Source organism: Mastacembelus armatus, chromosome 13 (assembly GCF_900324485.2).
Source record: "Mastacembelus armatus chromosome 13, fMasArm1.2, whole genome shotgun sequence".
NCBI classification, from domain to species: Eukaryota; Metazoa; Chordata; class Actinopteri; order Synbranchiformes; family Mastacembelidae; genus Mastacembelus; species Mastacembelus armatus.
This window is the reverse complement of record NC_046645.1, coordinates 12,868,577-12,888,752: the sequence shown is the minus strand read 5'-3', so window position 1 is coordinate 12,888,752 and position 20,176 is coordinate 12,868,577. Positions and strand designations below refer to the sequence as shown.

General features: G+C 39.5%; 1 protein-coding gene across 7 annotated transcripts in view; it reads right to left on the bottom strand.

The window, feature by feature from the left end:
• The window catches only part of igsf9ba (immunoglobulin superfamily, member 9Ba), a 56,965-nt gene extending 37,310 nt beyond the window's left edge, over nt 1–19,655 (bottom strand). For 4 of the 7 annotated variants that reach the window (XM_026315514.1, XM_026315518.2, XM_026315526.1 and 1 more), the window contains exons 1-2: nt 19,258–19,654; nt 4,348–4,545 (exon numbers count right to left, since the gene is read on the bottom strand). In XM_026315514.1, the coding sequence (XP_026171299.1) occupies nt 4,348–4,545; nt 19,258–19,321 (262 nt within the window). In that variant the 5' untranslated portion in view covers nt 19,322–19,654. Of the gene's footprint in view, nt 1–4,347; nt 4,546–18,044; nt 18,370–19,257 lie in introns of those variants that run through there. The other 3 variants (XR_004463191.1, XM_033325494.1, XM_033325496.1) reach the window with 2 other exon arrangements.
• Nucleotides 19,656–20,176: the final 521 nt, after the last annotated feature.

The window sequence follows — 20,176 nt, the reverse complement described above, 5'->3', positions numbered from 1 at the left end:
ATAAATATATTATTTAGAATTTTGTTACCTTTGTGCAGAGCAACACTTTCCAATGAGTCTGCATTCTCAGCTAGTACTTAAACTAACCATCTCCTTGCTATAGCTTCATATCTCAACAACAGATACGACACTTGTATCTTCTTGGTAAATAAATTCATTCCCTAAAATGTTTGAATTCCTCCAGCTTTAAACATCATACAGTTTAACCGTAAAACTGTCTCTCTCAGGCCAGAGAGAGCCACAGCTTGAATTAAAATGATGTTAAGTTATCTGGTCTTAGTGTGGAAAAGGACCGGGCTTCAGTTTCATAGAAATCATCAATTTCCTCTGGAACTTTTCAATCTCGCCCTCCTTTTTTTCTCCAAGCCTGGGGATAAATTGAAATTCTAAAAGGAGGACTTCAGAAGGGATGGTAGAAGTTCAGGAAACCAGCATCTTCAGCTGCTAAGCTGCCTGTCTTTAAGCCTCCAGCCCGCTGCTCACATGGCTGCCTCTGACAGCCCAACAGACTGAAACACTCGCCTCTACTCTGTCTGACGAGTGTTCTCAGATGGAGCATTTTTCCAAACTTTGATGTGTAGATGTACTGAAAACCCTTTTTCCTGTTACTTGACACTGTGGTGTCAAGTAAATATATTGACACTGAGGGGAAGGCTAAATTGCTCTAACAGCACTGTATATAAATGCAATAGATTGATACCCCAATCATGGGATTCGTGCCATAGAAGGGGTAAAAAACTGATGTTGTTTTTTTGGTTAGCAGAAAATCAATATAACAAAGAGTGAAGAACAGGAGTGTGGACTGCAGTCTTGCCGTAAAAGTAGTAAGCTTGTCTTTAAAAAGTCAGGTCTATTTTTGCTTCGGCATCAAAGTGCTGAGTGGGGTGGGTGTTGCCGTGACAGGTGGGGATCAACCTCGGCTCCCATTTGTCAAGGAGTGAAGGCGTGCTGCTGTAAACAGAGTTAACAGGGATGTATCCACGTCAGGACCGTCCCCCTGAGCATACACCGCTTACACAGCATAGGGTTCTGTCTGCTGTGAAAACAGAAGCGCTAGTGCCTCGATCAAATCGTGTCACAGGTGTTGTCAAATAGCTTTGAAAAGGCAAAACTACATATCCAAAGTGACAAGATTGGCAATGTGGTTCACTTAACTCCGCAAATTCCAAAAAGATATGATTCACTGAGGAAAATGTGGATAAAGGGCAAAGCTCACATATATCTTTTACTTAAAGTAGTAAATATTATAAATACAGGATGAGCAGTAAAGCTACCTTAAAAGAATCATCTCACAATTTAGTATTTATAATCACCTAAAGATTATTTAGTGCTCTGGACCTAACTGGAATGGAACAAAATTAAAGATAAACTAGTGTTTTTTGCAGCATTTATGCAATGCCAGCAGAATGAAATGAGAGGGAAAACCAGAAATTGTCTTTATTTTTAATTCCAGTTGAAAATGTCATTGAATTTGAAAAAAAAAAGTGCTACCTTGCTTAGAGCTGAACTCATGAAAAAAATGCACAAATGACACCTTTGTATTTTTTCTGTCTGCTTAACAATTAGAAGTAACTCCCTCTTTATTTTAACAGTCTGTAGCAATCTAAAAATAACAATGCACATATATATGCCTTCATATTATTCTTGTGTTGTTTGGCTAAAGCTGGTGCTAGGAGTTTTCCAATAGCTGCACATCTGACTTATTGCTTTTGCTTTAGTAAGTACAAAAATAGCTATTTTCAAATGTAATTTTTTATATAGCTGCAAGAGAAACTGGCAAAAAAGATCTATAGCTTTCTGTCTGTAAGGTGATATGTATCATTTGTCGCTGAGCAGACAATTAGCCAGGGAAAACACAAGGCAGTAATGAAAAAATGTCTATGCTTACATTTTAAACTGAACAGTGGTAATGCTCACTGATCCAGACAAACTCAGCCGCATTGGACCTGGATGGATTTAGTATCACTGAAATCGAAACTATAATCTGAACTACAGTGTGCTGTGAAAACATTTGGATTTTTCAGTACTGTAAGTACAGCATTCAGGGATAATCCACGATATTTTGGTCACAGCTGTGCGTTGAAATAATAAGCACATTCATTCTATTCACCAATTTTCTTCATATTGAGTGATAACAATTCATGAGAATAGTCCAAATGAGCTCGGAGACTGCACAGACCCATTAAGCAACCCAAAGAGCATCTCGTAAACTACAGTCCAGCATCATTATCACACTGTCGTCATGCACATGCAATCCCCAGAATACATTTTAATCTATGTAATGAGACTGGCCATATTCATATTGCATCTGTTCACTGGTAATTTCTCTACAGTGGACCTGACGCCACATGGCAGAGGCCCACTACTAGATCCCCAGTGAGCACAGTGGAGTGTTATGCTGTTTGAAAAGCGCTGTTCACTCATACCCTGTTGCTAGTCAGGAGGTTAAAGTAAACAATGAAATGCTCCAGCAGCTGCGCTATGTACTGTAGTCCCTACAAAACAAAAAGGAGGGTTCCCCAGGCAGTGAGTCACTGCCATTAGGCTTGTATGCAGTTAGGACCCTACTTGAAAAGCCCACAGGGAGGAATTTCAATAAATTCAATTTTCACTCTGTTCATATAATTAGAAAAAAAAGAAAAATCCGTTGTGTCTACATTTAGGACACTCACACCAGGGAGATGAATCCTCCAGCGTTTCGACAAGCTGTGCTTTGCCTTTATTTCACAGCATATTACCAGGTCAGGCAGGGGTTTTGTACTTGGTAAAGACGTGGGAAGAGGAAGGGATAATTCTGACCTCAATCTGACAGCTCACCATCTTGTCACAGACACTGATGCAACATCAGAGGAACCAATTTTCTGCAGTAAGGAGTCTGTATGAAGACAGTCGCAGACACATTGTCTAGGCCATAAGAGGGAGATTAAGGTTGTGTGATGCTGCAATGAATGTGAAGCAAAATGCCTACAGTGTTCAGTGACATCATGGATTCACTAGGCACATTATTAGGTACATTACACATGTACAATCTAATGCATTCCAATGCAAGGGCCCAGTCATGCGCATCGATCTTTATGAAGCTCATAATGTTAGTTAAAAACCTAACTAAAACCGATGCTGTCTAATATAACACTCCTGCAATAAATCCTCTTTTTTGAAGGTACTAACATTTGGGTCACCGTTGCATAGTCCTGAACATATTATAACACAAAGAAATGTAGTTCAGGAAGCAAAACTGCAAAGATGGACAAGTCTTCTCTCTACACAAAAGAAGGCTGAGTGTACTGTACCTTGCTTCATAGTTAAACTCTAAACAGCTGAAGTATCCCTTCAGAAAAAAAAAAATCACTGTATCGTGCCAGAATTGTGGGTCAATCTTTTCAATTAAATAGGATTGAGGGGTACATGTACACAGCACATTTGCACTGCAGTTTATTTAACTGGTTGTCAGAAATGGCTCAGCTCTCAGCCAGGAGCTCATAATTAGGGTCTGCAGCAGTGCAGGGAAAGCTATATACTTCATAATCAAAGGGATGTTTACAAAATGATTATAGTTATGCAGGACCCTTAAAGCTAAACTCTGCAATGTTTTTGATGCTATATATCATTATTATAGCCTTCATCTATCCTACTTTACATTACTATAGCCATCAGTTTGATGTCCTCACAAAGGTAGACATGCTCTGTAGCCAATTCTGGTGTAGAGAAATAATGGTCAAGGAATGACTTTCCTAGTTGACAATACCAATACCATCGAACTTCAGTAAATGGATTATTTTAGTTAATGCAACACTTTTTTACTGAGAAATGAGAAGATCTACTCAAATATTACAAAGTTCACCTAAAGCACCTCAGTGCTCAATAATTAACATATTACATCTTGTTTGTTTAATCTCTATGAATATCTCCTTGTCACCATTTCCAAAATCATGTCTCCTCCATTTCTATCACAGCCAGTTTTCACAGCCAGTGATGGCTTTTGGAAAGGCTATCAACATTTTTGATTTCCGACATAGTTGAACAGCACCGCTCTCAGAGACCATAAACAGCCCTTAGAGTAGGTGCGTTACATGTTTTAGCCCCATTTGTGTCCTATATGGTCACAGTTTATCAGTATGAAGCCTACTGTTGCCAACTTGGTATCGACTGCAGTGTCAGCAAGTTAATATCCTGTGGATTTACTGTTCTTGGCAACTAAAAAGATTTTGAAACTGATTTATCCTCAGATCCATCCAAATGTTCACTAATTTGAAAGTTTTTAATTAAATTAGTTACAGATACAACAGACTTTTCACAATGTCTCTGTATTCTGTGTCAGCCTATTTGACACACCTATGATCATCTTACCAGTGTACTCTGGATCCACATGAGGAGGGTAGAAGCGAAAGTTGATGAAGAAGGGTATAGGCACTCCAAACTTAAACCACTCCACCACATAGGGGGGCTGCTGGCCGTCCAGGGGAGGGGACACGTCACACCCCAGGATCACGCTCTCTCCGGCGCGCGCTGTCACAAACCGGGGCTCCTCTCTCACTCCGTGGGCACCTGAGAGGAGAAAGAGGTTGCTTTCAGTACAACCAAGGCATTTTAATGTCTAGAACACAAGATACTCTTTTATGCACGATGCAGGAAAAAAACATCTGCTAGGACTTCTGCAGACAATGCAGAAAAATGTCATTGCATTTAAGCTATCCAAGAGTAATTTATAAGCAATAATTGGGTGGCAGTTAAAAGTGAGCGAATAAACTGTTTCGTGCAATGGATTAAAACTGCATTGTTTTTAAGATGCACTGCAACTCATGGCCTACATTGGAATTGCTATGCAGATTTTGACTGGCCACCATGAACATGGGCAAACGCACTCCCTTTCATCACCTTTCCTCATCCCTCCATTGTCATCTGTCATTTGCATCTGTTGGTGAGTGCTTTGTGGCGGTGCCATACTGTACTATAAATGAGCTGCCAAGGAGTTCCATTGATCATAGCTGGCTGCTGCTCAGATGAGCTTTACTATGAGCACCACCAGGCCTGGCGTTTTGCCATGAATGTCCAGGCACGCTGCCGAGCATTGACCTATCAGATGACTGAAAGGTCGGCATACCTGCCTCAGCAGAGCGCTCACTCTGGGAATGGATTTTCTCCAGCCGCCACCCCCGCTTTCATTGACCTGGCTTTATCTCCACTGTCAGAGCAAGCATGGCTACCCACCCTCGCCCACAGGGAGAACAGCTTCAGGGATCAAGAGACATGCTGACATTTCACTCCAGAGAAGCACCATCTGAATAACTTAACACTTTCATTAGGAGTATCATTTGCATTATCTGGTCAAATTTTTAAAGGAAGGACAGAAGCATTATGACCTCAAGCAGCACTTAGGTTACCGTGTGAAATGATGTTTCTCTACTTCAGGTTCTGACACCATCACTATTGTTTGAAATGAAATTTCCACTTGAACATCAGCACTGCACTTTAACTGAAATTAAAACCCAAATATTTTCACCAGTTCCTCTGTCTGAAAAATAAAGCTCTAATTCCACCCCTAAAGGCCATATGCATCACTTAGTGATTGTGTTTACCAGTTTAATCTGCATTATCCTTTGATAGAGTTAATCCACTTCATTCATTCCAGCCAGCACAGATTCTGGACCGAAACAGTGCAGATTTAATCAAATTACACTTTTTAAAGTGGAGATGTGGTCTGCCAGTTACAGGCCTCAGTCCTGGAATCTGCTTTATTATGGTGCCTCTTTACTAATGAGCAAACCAACCCAAAATAAAATATGTCTGTATAGGTCCTATATAGACTAGCGCCAGAGTACAAGAAGCTGACAAAGTGTGACTACTACCGTAAAGCAAAATTAACTTTGGACCTATCTGTAAATACCTAATGAAAAAGCTCATATGGTAACCAATTGACAATTACAATTAAACATGTGCTAATTTGAACCATCTTAATCATCTTAAAAATGAGGCAAAGCTGGAAAGTGAGTTGACTCAAGCACAGTGTAAAATGTCAAAATGCATAAAGACTGCTGAGAATTAACTAGTGGGGAGCTTCTGTGGGCATGACTCTGCCCTGCAACCTGAATACAACATGACCCTTTAATGTGCTCTTCAAAAAATATCTCCCATCCAGTAATAACCACAACAAAATCAGAAATCTGCTAAAGTAACCCTTTTTAGGTTTTCCACAAGCCTGAAATTCACACCTCAGCACGCTCCACTGAAGCCTCATTTGTAACACTTTTTAAAATGATCACAATAACATGGGTCAACATTTCGTACCGTGCTTAGGCTGGGAGGCGTGAACCACTAAATTTGCCTGGCAAATTCTATTTAGAACTAAGGAAATTTAATGAGTGAATCTCAAAGTGGGTCCTGTGCCATCTTTGAGTGTACTAAAGACATGTTTAGACATTTTGGAAATTATGCTTGTTTGTTTTATTGCCAAGATTTGAGGTCGTTTTATACCACTCTCATGACTTCACTACAGTCTGCGGTGTCCAAGTCGCTGCTGTGACAATTTCAAATGTCTTTTTTCCTGAAGGGTTGACACACTTGTGCTCTTTGGTCAGAAGGAAACAGAACACATGCTCCCTTTCACCATGAAACACACTGGAAACATTGTTTAGCTTAGTAAGTAGAGTCACCTGACGTGAAGCATAGGCTCAAACTCTGTGGTACAACAGTGCATGCTGCTGAAATCCATTGTTTTCTATACAGACAGCTCAGGTTGCAGATTTTTAGCTGCTTAGGTTTCTAGCTGCCTTTATTTTTTATTTATTTTTTATTCCTAGTTGCGAGGGAAGCATGCTTTGGACACAGAAGAGACTTGGCATAATATATTGGAGGGCTAATGATTCTCCAGTTCCTTTATGAGATCCTCATGAGGGGATCATCAGCACAACCTTGATCACAATTTCTGCCTTTTTCATTTCCTTAATGGAGACATGGTGACCCAGTAGTTTTTATGTGGATTTATTAAGGGGAACATATTTATGTTCTCAACAAGACATAAATGTGATACAGGGGTCCATGTTTAAGACCTTCCTAATAAACAGCACTGTAGATATAAAAGGTTTAAAACAGCTGAGGAATGATGACAGATTTGGCTTTGGTACTGTAAATGTCAACTGAACTCAAGTTGGAGAGTGAAGACTGAAACCCCACAGAGGTAGAAATCTGATCTGCATAAATCAGGCAGCTAATAAATTCAGGAGACAAATATGTTTTATGTGTCTATCCTTGTTGTATAGTGGATTTACTGCTATGATCATGAATTTTCTGAAAGGTAACAATTCAGTCAGTTGTCAGATAAATCATCTAAATGGCAGGTAGTTCATGTAGAAAAGAAAAATAAGAGGAAATAATTCCTCATTCTTTGACACAGGTTAAATGGCCATTGCCACAGTGAGTTAGTCAAAATACCAGTTACAATTTCCTGGCACTCAAAATGATATCTTCAGACACTTTGTTTTGTCCAACCAATAATACAAAATGCAAAATTTTCAATTCATCATTGATCTAAGACCCCAAACCTGTTAACTTGTGATCCTTTAACCCATGGCCTTTAACCCAAAGTTCAGTACTTACTTATTTATTGATTAAATAGCTCCCTCAAAAATGTTTTGGAAAGCTTTGTGTTAATAGAAAAAAATATATTGTTTGATAGGCTGTGACACAGATAAAATTCACCTTTGTATTGATTTTTAAGGTTTGATTGTGGAATGGGCTGATTGCTGCCTCTTGCTCACTAGCCATCAAGTACTAGTAGGGTGTTTTCCACCCTTTGGCCTCAGGGGGCAGTTATGAGCCCATTAAAACATAACAGACCATGGTGAGCTGAGGATGGCACTGCACTAAAAATCTACATGGGTAAGCAACACAATAGTGCGATAGATGATTTATATGTTTGGTGTTTCCAACAGAAAAGACTTGTTCCATGTACATCTAGTTAAGCGCTCCAACTTCACTAAAATGAGGTGCACAACCAATGGCCTGAGCTTTTCAATGAGGGCTTAGACTGTCTCCAGTCCTAAATGGGTCTGAGATTGGAGATAAAAATTCAAATTAGTGCAGCGGAACTTAATTTTTTTTCTTCATACCTATTCCATTAAGGTTCCTGTGGTTCATTTAGATTCAGCGCGAGATGCATTTGAGATGACTACACCCCTGGATGTGGAAATACTGAGACAAGAACATCAAAAAATCTTAAACAAAGCAGCAGAAACTATAAAGAGTTTGGTATTTTACCTTGAATAATGATTTTAACTAATTGACTGCAGTTGACTAATTGATTAACTAATAATTGCAATACTGAGAATCTCTACTGAGATAAGTTACATACCGCCAATCCAAAGGGTGTTGTTCAGTTTATGCTTTATAGCATTAATTAAAAAATATTAGGAACAGTTAAGCATCCAAAGAAAGATATTCACTTATACATATAATGTAATGTAACAAATATAAACCAATGAGAGATATCTGAGGTCAATCAACAGCAGTCCAGACTGGCAGATGAATCATCACAGTATAACTCTCAGGTCATGCAGGGTTAAATATGCAATGGATTCCAACATTTTTTTTAGTCATACTGACTGAAAATGGGCCTTTTTACAAAAGCTACACTGTTCTTTCAGTAATGATCACAGATTTTTACAGTAAATAGATTCTCAGTCCAATTTTGGACCATAATCAGTCAGAACAGAGCCACCGCAATGTTTTGACTGTAATAAGGTCCAATAACACAAAAGAACAATATTGAGGAAAAATGTGAAAACTGAGGGAGTTCAATGAAAGAAAATGTGAGATAAACAGTGCTTTTTTTCTGGTCTAGAGTCCCTTAATGTCTTTTTTTGAAGCCAGAATAATATTTCACCCAGTAAAACTAAAATCTAACATTTACCTCCTGCCTGGATTTGATTCCATGTAGCAAGGATTACCACTGCTCACTGCAGCTGGAGATACATCAAGAGTTGAAATGATGTGCGAGAGGACTGGAGTGCCGCTTTATGCTGGACAGACCTCCCAATGTGGAGGATGTAATGGAATATAGACTGGACAAAGACCGGGGAGCTGGATAGAGGATCTCAAGGACATGCAGCCACTGGGCTGGGTGGGCCACTGACAGGGCGGTAATTGAATGCCAGCCTGCATGTGCTGAAGGTCAAATCACTGAATAGTGTGTACAGTATGTGTTGTGGTGTGGGGGATATGCCTGTGTGTATCTGCGCCTATCTGTCTGCCAGTGTTTATCTGAGTTTGTGAATTTCAAATCAGCAACAGCTAAACTACGACAGGATCCAAACTGTAATCAGACTGTTATCATGACTGTGATCACATCATAGGTACAACATTTACCTGTTTATTCATCAAGCTTGCAGTAGGATTCGGGCACACTGGCCCTGTAGGTTTGATTGGACAGCATGTATACAAGCATGTCAGGAGCTAGTATATATCAGTTCATGTAGTTTGTCTGATAGTTCTCTCACATCTTGATGGATATATTTGAGATAAAGGTACTGTCATTGCGACTACAGGATGAGTAATGATCACCATATAACATGATTTAAGACTAGATGGCAACATGTGGCTGAGCAGACTGCCTGTAAGAGGCTAGCTGACACACAATGGTTTTTTTGAGATTAATCATATGTGTATAGCTGATATTTACTGAAATCATGAGGACAAAGCTACAGGAGTTTTAATGTGAACTAATTTAATTTGTATTGTTGATATATATTACCTCTTATCCAAGTGTAAACCCATACTGATCTCTAGTGAAGTATAAGCTTTGAGGCACTAATACAAACTCCACAACCAGTGATTCCTATTAAGGACTCTCAAACACCACTACAACTCAGGTTAAAGATGCACCTGTGTACTCAGCAAACAGAGATTAAAAACCAGGATAAGAGGCCACTCTGACAGTTTATTTGTTAAAATGCCCATGTACTGTGATCGCATTTTAGTTTTCCTTTCTTTTACCCTTATTTACTGTCATTATTCTACTGATCACTAAGGAATAAAGGCAAAATGCCAAAATCCTTAAAAAATTCCTGACATACTCTTTACATTAATTCAAAAACCTTAACATAACCTGGCACTGATGGAGATCCTTTAATAAAATATAGATGTATCAACAATGAAATGCACTAAAAGTAAGCTATTTGCTAAATGGCATATTATACTATCATTATCGATTAGCAATTTTACTATATACTGCACTCTTAGGCAGTTTCATCCTAAACAATTAATTAATTCAAATTCTCTAATGAAACATAATAACTCCAACCATTAACTAATTGAACTGCAGTAAAAAGTGCAGTGTTGCTGCCTAAAATGTATTGAAACAGTATCATAAGTACTTAAAAAGTTGTGTTTATATACAGTACTTCAGTACTTTTGCAGACTTACAGGAGGTAAAAATTGCAACCTGCTCACAGTTCTTTTGATTTGGTCTCTTCATTATTTAGCCCTCTTCAATGGCAAAGCTCCTCCCTCACAGACGAGCAATGCTCAGTCAGGGGTGCATTGGATGTGCTGACACCTGCTCAAAGACACAGCAAGGAGAGAGCGAGGGAGATGTGTGAAACGGGCTCGGCTTGCCAAAGGCACAAAGGGCAAACCAACATTGCTGGTCACTACACTGCCAGAGGTGCACATTATAATGCATCGTTGCCAGGAGCAAGTCACAGAAAATCCTCAGTCCAGCCATGATTCAGTTATTTTATAATCACTTAAAGCATTTTTTTTTTTTACATGAATTATAAATACCTTAGCCAAAGTATTTTAAAGTAATTACACAAAGTGGCATACTGCTGCTAATAACTGTTATTGGTGCTTTCATGTGGCTATATAGCTGGTTATGAAAATGCCTGTTCAGCATCAATAAATCGTATAGAACCGTGTTAGTGAAAAATTCAAAGCAGCTTATATTACATGCATCGACCGAACAACATCAGCTGCACATATCTTCCAATCAGTGTATCCACTTTCAAATAATTCCCATTCGCTCCTGCCCTCTCTCATGTTCACTTCCTCTTTCTATGGCTGCTAATACAGTATACACACTCGAGCTCAGTCCACAGCCATGGAAATGTGCTCAAAGTTATCTCTGGATATAAGTACTTCTTGTATGTGGGTCCTTAAAATAGAGAGAATGACAGATTCAGGATTGGAAAGTTCCTCTCAGCTGCACAAATTGTGCCCTTGATTGAAGGTAGAAGAAGTTGTGTTCTGAGGAAAGATGAAAATAGTTCCGATTATGTATACTATTATATATATATGCATGTAGTGGTTCCTTTTTCCTTCCATAAGTGGTTTAATTTAATTTGCAGTAGTGGCTTTGTTTGATATTGTCCTTTCTGTCTTATGCTCTCTTACTTGTTTACTCACCTTTTCACTATATTCTAACACTAGAAATACATTTAGATCACAAAGATTATTGTCAAACATCACCCTAAATCCATCCATCCATCCATCCATCCATCCATCCATCCATCAGCTACACACACTTATTCCTATTTAGGGACACAGGGATCTGCTGGAGCCTATCCCAGCTCTCTTCGGGTGAAAGACAGTTTTGTATGAACATGTGAATCACTTTTGGTTAAATGTAAAAGTGACTCTTTTACTTTTTCAGTTTTAAATCAGACCATGATCTTTCTCTAACCTTGACCAGGTATACAGTATAACCAGAGATCTGGGAGGGAAACAAATACAATGTCAGAGAACACTTTACTGATACATTCGATATCAGGATTTTTGCACCTTTCCAAATAAACACATTTCCGCATTATGATAATACAAAACATACTCCCGCCACAACTACACCGATGTCTTCAAATGTCTTGTTTTGCCCAACAGTCCAAACACCTGAGATTTTCAATAAAAGCAGCCAATTCTCGCTCTGGAAAAACTTAAAACATGTCTGAAATTATTCTTATAATAGTTCTGATTTAGTTTTCTGTCAATTGAGTAATCAATGAATTGAGTTGTTGCAGAACTAGGAATAGGAATATACCTTTTCATGCAAGAATATAATGGAGACATTCATCAAGAAATCAGTAGTGCTCATCAGTCATTTTACAGCTGATATTTTGGAAAATGTGAAATTTAGATTTTCTTTGTCTACAAATGTCACCCAATAAAAATGTCAAGTGATAACAGGGCAACAATATAATTATGTAAAATAAGCTCAATGGCAATATACTGAAAATGTGACCAATAGCATCCAGACTTTCTTTCTATAAACAAAGCTTCATCAGTCGGGATCTCAGTAAGTTACATTACATAATCTGCATTACATTATAGTCATCCAAAGACTACTGTTTTGTTTTTCCACAGAGTAAATCATTACATACATTTATCGGTCGACTGCCTGATCATGGGTGTATACGTATTTATTTTTCAAATCCATATGGAGACAGATTTTACTGCACAGTATGTCTTGAGTGTTGCTACAGATAATCTAACTGCACCTAATGTAAGGATAATAAGTCGCACTCCACATTTTCAGAAAAATAATGGTCTACTGGCTCTGAGCATTAGTCCATCCAACCAAAACCACATGATCTGAAAAAGTGGCATCCCAGAATGCTCTTGGCTTTATTTGCAAGGATATTCCTCTAGGACTGTACTGGCTGAGGGGGGAGAGAAAGGAGAGTAGGAGGAGGGGGAGAGGGCATCACCAGAAAGAGCTGGCACATGCCCAGTACTGAGAGTCTGCCATCCACTGCTTGAGCACAGGCCCTCTCCTAAGCTCATTACTAAGCTTTACTCGCATGACTGTGAGCAAGAAAGTACAGCAAAAAAAAAAAAAGAAGAAGCGAGATGAAGTTATACTGTATGGTTGTTTGAAAATGATCATCTGATTGGACCAAAAATCAAGGGCAGATCATTTCAGTCTGGCTTCGGATATAGGTTAATGCATCAGCATCAAGCAAAGATGGCTGATGCACATACTCACACTTCAAAAAACCTAAAAATGTAAGAATGCAAATGACACAATGCTGCGAAAAATAAAGATAAATAACAAGTGAGTGCAGTACACAGATGCTCTGAGAAAACAAGATGTTAAACTGTCTGATAAGATTTCATTAAATGCCATTAGTGATGTTTGTATGAGCTGCACAAGGCCAGTTTGCTTTTGAGCACAGTCACATGGTGGTGATGGTTTAGATCCTTTTGTTGGGTCTTGCAGCTCAGATCAACAAACCTCTCCAGTGTGTTTTCCTGATGGAGTGATCTTAACGGGTCCTAAACATTTCACTCATGATTAATGAGTAAGGAAAATAATCATCAGTGACAGTTATCTGATATTATTAGTCGCTTTTTCTAGATAAAAATTGAATCCAAAAAATCAGTTTCTAAAACATGATATATTGTTCTGAGATTAACTAATAGACATAAAACATAGGCTGTGAATACTATCACCATTCTGGCAATGAGTAATAATAGAAATCAGTGACTGAGTGACACAGTGAGAGCTACTATATAATTCAACCTTATATACATGACTCCATTTATTGTATTGTTCAGAAGAGAAAATATAGCGTGCATTATACAAAGGATGGTGCACTACTAGGAGCCACATGTACTCAAATTATCATCCTTGTTGCGTGATATAGTACAGAAACATAATTGTCCAGATGCTCAAGATATCAAGCTCAAGATGTACTTTATTGTCCCTTTAATATCACAATTACAATCAGCAGTATTGAAAAGTATCAAATCATTAGCCATGTACAGCATTTACAAAAAAACCTTTGTTGCATGTTGTATAATCCCCTCTGTATTATTAGTATAGAAAATTCTCTTGCTTTGCTCCACTAGACCAGTCTTTTTTTCCATCAAATGTTGTTTGGCTATCTAAAAATCATTTGCAGGGATCTGTCAGTCATAATATTACGTGTTCATCCATAGTCCAGGGCAAAGAGCACAGCACTTATGACTATAATCTCTATCCAAAGAAAATACAAGAATAAAGACTTGCAACATGCCAAATTCCTCACCATATCAAGCCAGAAATCAAATTCAGATCCATCAAATATTGTTTTTCTTTATTCACGTGCAGCGTTAATTGCCTTTAAAAAAAAGGTGAACCCAACCTCTGCAGCCCAGAATGGCCAGTGCCCATTAGCGCATTACCAGGATGTAAAACTGCAGGGCTTGCAAGCACTCTCAGGGACCTAGACACTTTAATTCTTACAGATGGTGAGGGTCAAACAAATGTGATTTAATGACATCAATTATATCTAAAGAGAAATTGCACCAAAATTATGTGTTCTGAAATTATATGAATGTTTTTCACAAAGAGTATACTATTGTTGCAGTTTTATGAGGTTTGCATTAAAATAGTTACATAGTTACAGTAATAAACGTGGTTAGCGTCAGGGTAGTTGTCGATAAAAAATATGTTTCACCCCAAGCACCTCCTGTGGTTATATACTATCTCCCCTGACTTCCGTCATTGCTCATTTCACAATTACCATAGTCCCTAGAGGTCACCTAACCACAACATGTTACTTTTCCTTGTAATAAGATACAGACACAAACGACATATGGACTCTTTTTTTTTTTTACAGGACAGTCTCTCAAGGAAGAATTGTATTCCTTACCCATATCATTAAAACTTTTGAAAGCACTGCATATGTCACACAAATTAAAACACTGCTGTCAAAACATTTTCTCAGTCGTCTCAGGGAAAGCAGACACACAACATCCCCGAGTGTTTCAACATCCGGAGAAAATGAAAAAAAAAAAAAAAAAGACAGCCCAATCTAGCCGAACCACAATCTGACGCTGAACCCACAGAGAAAGTAGAATGGCTCTCAGACGGTGCACTACTGGGAGGCCTCAGATATTTGAGTGACAGTTTTGACACCTTCACAAACCCTGTCTTCTTCTATATATCCCCTTTGTTCCAGTGACAAGAACAAGTGTGCCAGCCCACGGTTCACAAGGGAGAACTGAATCCTGTGAAACATCAAGGAGCTGGCTCACAGGAAGGGAATCACAGATGAATACCATCTGGCCAAAAGCCAGCTCAACAAATAGTTAAAAAACACAGGGTCCCAGTGCTTGACCTTAGAGGAAACTCAATCTGCCATCAGTGATTCTAACTGAAAATAGTTCTGCAAATATACCACTTTCCCGACAGTTGCCAATGACATTTAATTACTTCTGTATTGCCATCAGAGTCCCTCTTGCTTCACCTTGATTGGTTGCCAAGTCACCGGTGACTTTGTTGAACTAATCTCGAGTCTCCCTGACCATATGCTACCTCCCCGATGGGCACTTGGCACAAGAAAACTTCTTTGACCGTCCATTTACTGTGACTGATTGCTCATACCTGAACTGTTCAGTGTAAATCACTGACTGATGTTGTTAACTGGTTGTAAAAAAAAAGAGTGTGAGGTAAACATTTGTAATTACATTTGTACATAGATTTTTTTTGTGATTAAGTCTGTTTTTCCTTATGCACAACTGAACTTAAAAAAATTGGAAACTGGTTCAATAGTTTTTTTCACAAAGTTGTGGACTGCATCAATTTTCTACAATGAAATTAAAAAAAATTTTTTTTAACTATTTTTACGTTCACTTCTCAAAGTTACAACTTATTTTTGGTCTTTAAAGTTTAATTAATGATTTAATTAAACAGCTCATCTGCAGGCTAATACCATAGCTCACTGCAAGCCTAACATTTCCGGCACCTGCCAAGAACAAGACAACAGGTGCAGGTGAATGTCCTGGTGCAGTGACAAAGGTTATTTAGCACACTTTTAAATCACAATGAGTCATCTATTTAAAGAAAGCAATTAGTTGCACTAGTGAGGACATGTTGTTCCAAGTATAAGTTAGATGACAGTGCATGTATTTGAAGGCTAATCAGACACTACAAACCTGCAAAGCAATGAATGTTACAAAGTAATCCTCAGTGGGCCTCTACCATGAAGATTAGTGGGTTATCCAGTTATCTTTGGCCTTAACTCAGGTTTTCTGGTATCATCAAGCTGCCTCACTTTTAACCAGCTAAGATCACTATGGTAACCACCCTGCACAACTAACCTGCTCAGAAGCAGGAACAGCTCAACAAATAACAAATCAGATCCCTGGAAAAATCACTGGTATTCTTCTAGATCAGATGAATCATTTCGCTGTCCAGGACGTTCCAGAGCTTCTAACAAACTGTGGGAGCATATCACAATAAATACCTACGGCAATCTTAGATGCATTTTAACTGTGCAAAGAATTTTCTATTGTCTTAATTTTCACCACTTCATCTCATCTCATATAAGGTGTGTCACCTCAGAGTTCTGATGTTGTCAGCAGGCACTGCATTGGATTACTGCAAAAGTTGAGCTAGCTGCAATTTTTTTTTTTTTTTTTTGTCAGATGGCATCCCAGCTGTGCCAAAGCAGGTGGATCATTAAATAAACTGTGGTGACTTCCTTACACAGTGCTCTTGTCTTTCTTGCCATGGCCTGTGCACACTGCAGCAGTCACATGCAAATATGGTGTTTCTTACAGCTGCAAACATGGTTTGGCTTCAGCCTTTGTTCATCAAAATGGACAAGGTTATTTAAACATCAAGCCATGATATTTAAATAACATCAGGATGCTTTAATCCTGATATGAATACAGTGTATGACCCTCAGTTTCCTTTGTCAGACAAATTTGAAAATGAAGCATACAGTTAACACAGAGGACACTTCTGAAAAATGCAGACATGCTCGGCTTTGTTCACTGGTTATTTTACAGGCCACTTTACAGAAACATAATCCTACCTACATCCTATCCCTACCCTAGTTAATAAACTCCTATAGGGGTTATCAACTACATGCTCTTCCACTTCTTCTGTTGCATTGACATAGATGCATATGTCCCTCACTTTTTCATACTTCACATGTTTGCAGATGACACCACCTTCCTAAAGGGTTGCACAATGCACCCACAGTGACGTTCTGAATTAAACACATCAAGTAATACTAAATTATTCCGATGTATAGGCTAGTATCGTCAGATGAAGAAAATGTACAAAACCGACTTAATCACAGCATAATCTGCAATCCTATCTTCAAGCCTGACAATGGAAAACCATATGGTAACCATGGGAAACCAATATGGTATTTTCTAACTGTTCAGTAAGGGTCAGGTGCTGACCACTATTTTGGTATTATGACATCCAGTCCAATCTGACCCCATCCAGGGTGGGGGACTCAATGGAGAAAGTGATAGTCTGGAACATGTATTCGCTTTCTTGCTGAGATTTAGATGAGAAGATTGCTAGCACTTTTCGGTTTCTGCAGTAGCCTATATATGAAGACTGCGCCAGCAGCTGTTTAGATTAAAGACCGACAACAGCTAACACAGCTCTACCAAGGGTTAAACAAAAACAAAACTGCCTACGAGCACCTCTAAAACTCACTATTAGTACATAAAACATTGATGTTTAATCTGCACAAAAACCAAAGTGAAAAATCTATGAAGAATAATATGCTCCGCTATTTATTAACTTGAAAAAGTGGCTTTGTGGAGGCTCAGCTGTAATAATGACAGGTCTCAACAAGAAATAGTCCGACATATAACATGCATAAAACGAAAAACAAACATGTTGGTAAGATATAAAGGTGCTGGTTCCAGCTTATTGCTCCTCATCTACCTCTCAGAAATAAGATGAAAAAGTGGATTTTCCAAAATGTCTTTCCCTTTAATAAGAAATAGTAAACCATCCTTACACCTGCTGTACTTCAAAGCTGCAAACTGCATACATATATACTTTTCCTGAGTCTATAGCCTGTGAGTGGATTATGCAAAGTATATAACTGTTAAAGATACATTGTTATTCTCAAAAAAAAAAAAGATTAAGCTTAGATGGCAGGTTATTGAGTTGTTTTTATCATTAGCAAAAGGGAATGGAAAATGAGCCTCAGTGAATATGGGTTGCATGCTCTGTGAAGCACCAGGCTGGGTTCAGACACTTCACACACTGAAAAAGCACAATAGAAGGAAGAAACCAGTTCTCATTTGTTATTACTAACCTGCTATGTGGAGATTTGTGACTCTCCGGAGCAGTCTATAAGCCCATTCTTAAGTAATTCACCTTCAGTGCAGTGCCGATACCAGACGACACATTTGAATCAACATTATTAAGGCACAAAGTCTTGGTAAAATAGTGAATTTATGCTATAGACAATGGCACCCCAGGGATGTTCCATTGTCAGATGTGTTTCACAGCGTTTTTAAGTGCATTTTCACATTGTGCTTCGCTTGGATTCAGCTGTCTTTACAGGAGGAGCCAGACCTGTGAGCAGACCAGTTTTGACTGGGTATGTGGGGTCATTGGGATCAGTTACCAGGCAGCAGCTTGGCACATGTCTCCCTCATCTGGACATGAGCGGAAAAGCAAGGTTAAGTAAGTACGTGGATCAGTATACAGTGTGCTCAGAAGAACACGAACAAAACGGAGACTGTGTGGTTTGTGGCCCCGGGAATGACTAGTTTTTGAGCCACTCAGATCAGCAGTATGCGGGTCTTGCAGCCTACACATGTTCAGCGCGTCACATACACCACTGTGACCCCTATCTGTGGGCAACGTGAAATCCAGAGAATGAATCGAACAGGCTTACATGCAGCAGTGGGCTGTGTCAAATGCAAGAGTGTATTTTATCTGACACGTGATGCATTATTTAGTTACTTTTCCATCTTGAGGGCTGAGATGGTCACACCCCTCTCTGGAGAACTCAAATGGGACTGCTTGGTATGATGATAGCCTACGATGCGCGCACACACACACACACACACACACACACACACACACACACACACACACACACATCTCCTCTCAGCAATTTGCGTGTTTTAATGGCACGGATGAGCCTCATATGTGTATCACAACACAGGCCTAACCCACAGCCATATGAATCAACTTATAGTTGTCGTGGTCAGCCTGTGAATGGTCCCCATCTCAAGACATCATGCACATAAACCAGGCTGTTTCAAGACAAATGCTGTTTCCCTGCTAGAATTTATCAAAGGATGAACTTTAACCTTACATATGATATATGCAGCTGTTTGTTAGGATGAAACAGCCTCACAGTTCATATGACCTAACACACACAAAAATTCAATTCAATTAAATTAAATTAAATTTAAAAAAACGATTGCAAAAAGCAGCACCACTCGCACACCATGACAGAAGAAATCCTACGCTGTGTGCGGCACAATATATATATATACTGCACTTCAACTCACCTTGAGCGGCCGTTCCTCTGGTGCTGAATACACTTGCTATCAGAGTGGCCACATACCAAATCATAGTACTACAGCCGACCAGCTATTACCACGCAAAGTGCCCCGTTCAACCAATCTCTCATATTCGACCTTGCACCTCACGGTCTCGCAGCAAAAGCCCCTTTTCATATCCCGTTTTCTTTCCTCGTGGCGTTTCCCTTCATCCCTTCCCTCCCCCGTCCTTCCATCCGCATCCTCTCCCGAAGAGACAGAGCACCTGCACCGCCGCGTTTGTAGTAGACGGAGCCGTTTTACGAGCGCATAGTGAAACCAAGTGTGAGAATGCAGCCACAGGTCCGCCTCTTCCGTCATCGGATTGGCTGCTGATTGAGGCTTTGGGGCGTGTATTGGTTCTCCTTACGCCCCGCACCCGAATGACAGGAGAGCGGGGCCGTGCGCCGATTCAAGGTGAGTTGGAGCGTGCTGTAGTAGTGGAACCGCAGTATCATGCGCATTGACAAGAGAGCCGCGTCCACATCGTTAAATACCTCTCTCCTAAACCGGGCCCCACGTGCACCATCATCCATTCATCCATACTGCTCCTTTTTTTTTCTTTTCTTTTCTTTTTTTTTTTTTTTTTTTTTTTTTTTTTTTTGCACCGTTCATCATGTCAGCATTGGCTCCATAAAGCTCCTTATGCTGCGGGTTTACTGTATGAGCGAGGGAAAAAAAGAGGGGGGAAAACTGGTGGATGTGGTGTGACTCATCTGTCGCTCACCCATAGCCCTCGGCTGTTGTCATGTCGCTGTCATCGACATAAAACGCTCTTCCCCCCCCCCACACCCACCAACCCATCCACCACCACCACCACCACCCCACTCGCCGTGTCTGGCTTTATGTGATGGGTGTGGCGACAGATACAATACCGTTCGCCTGTGTT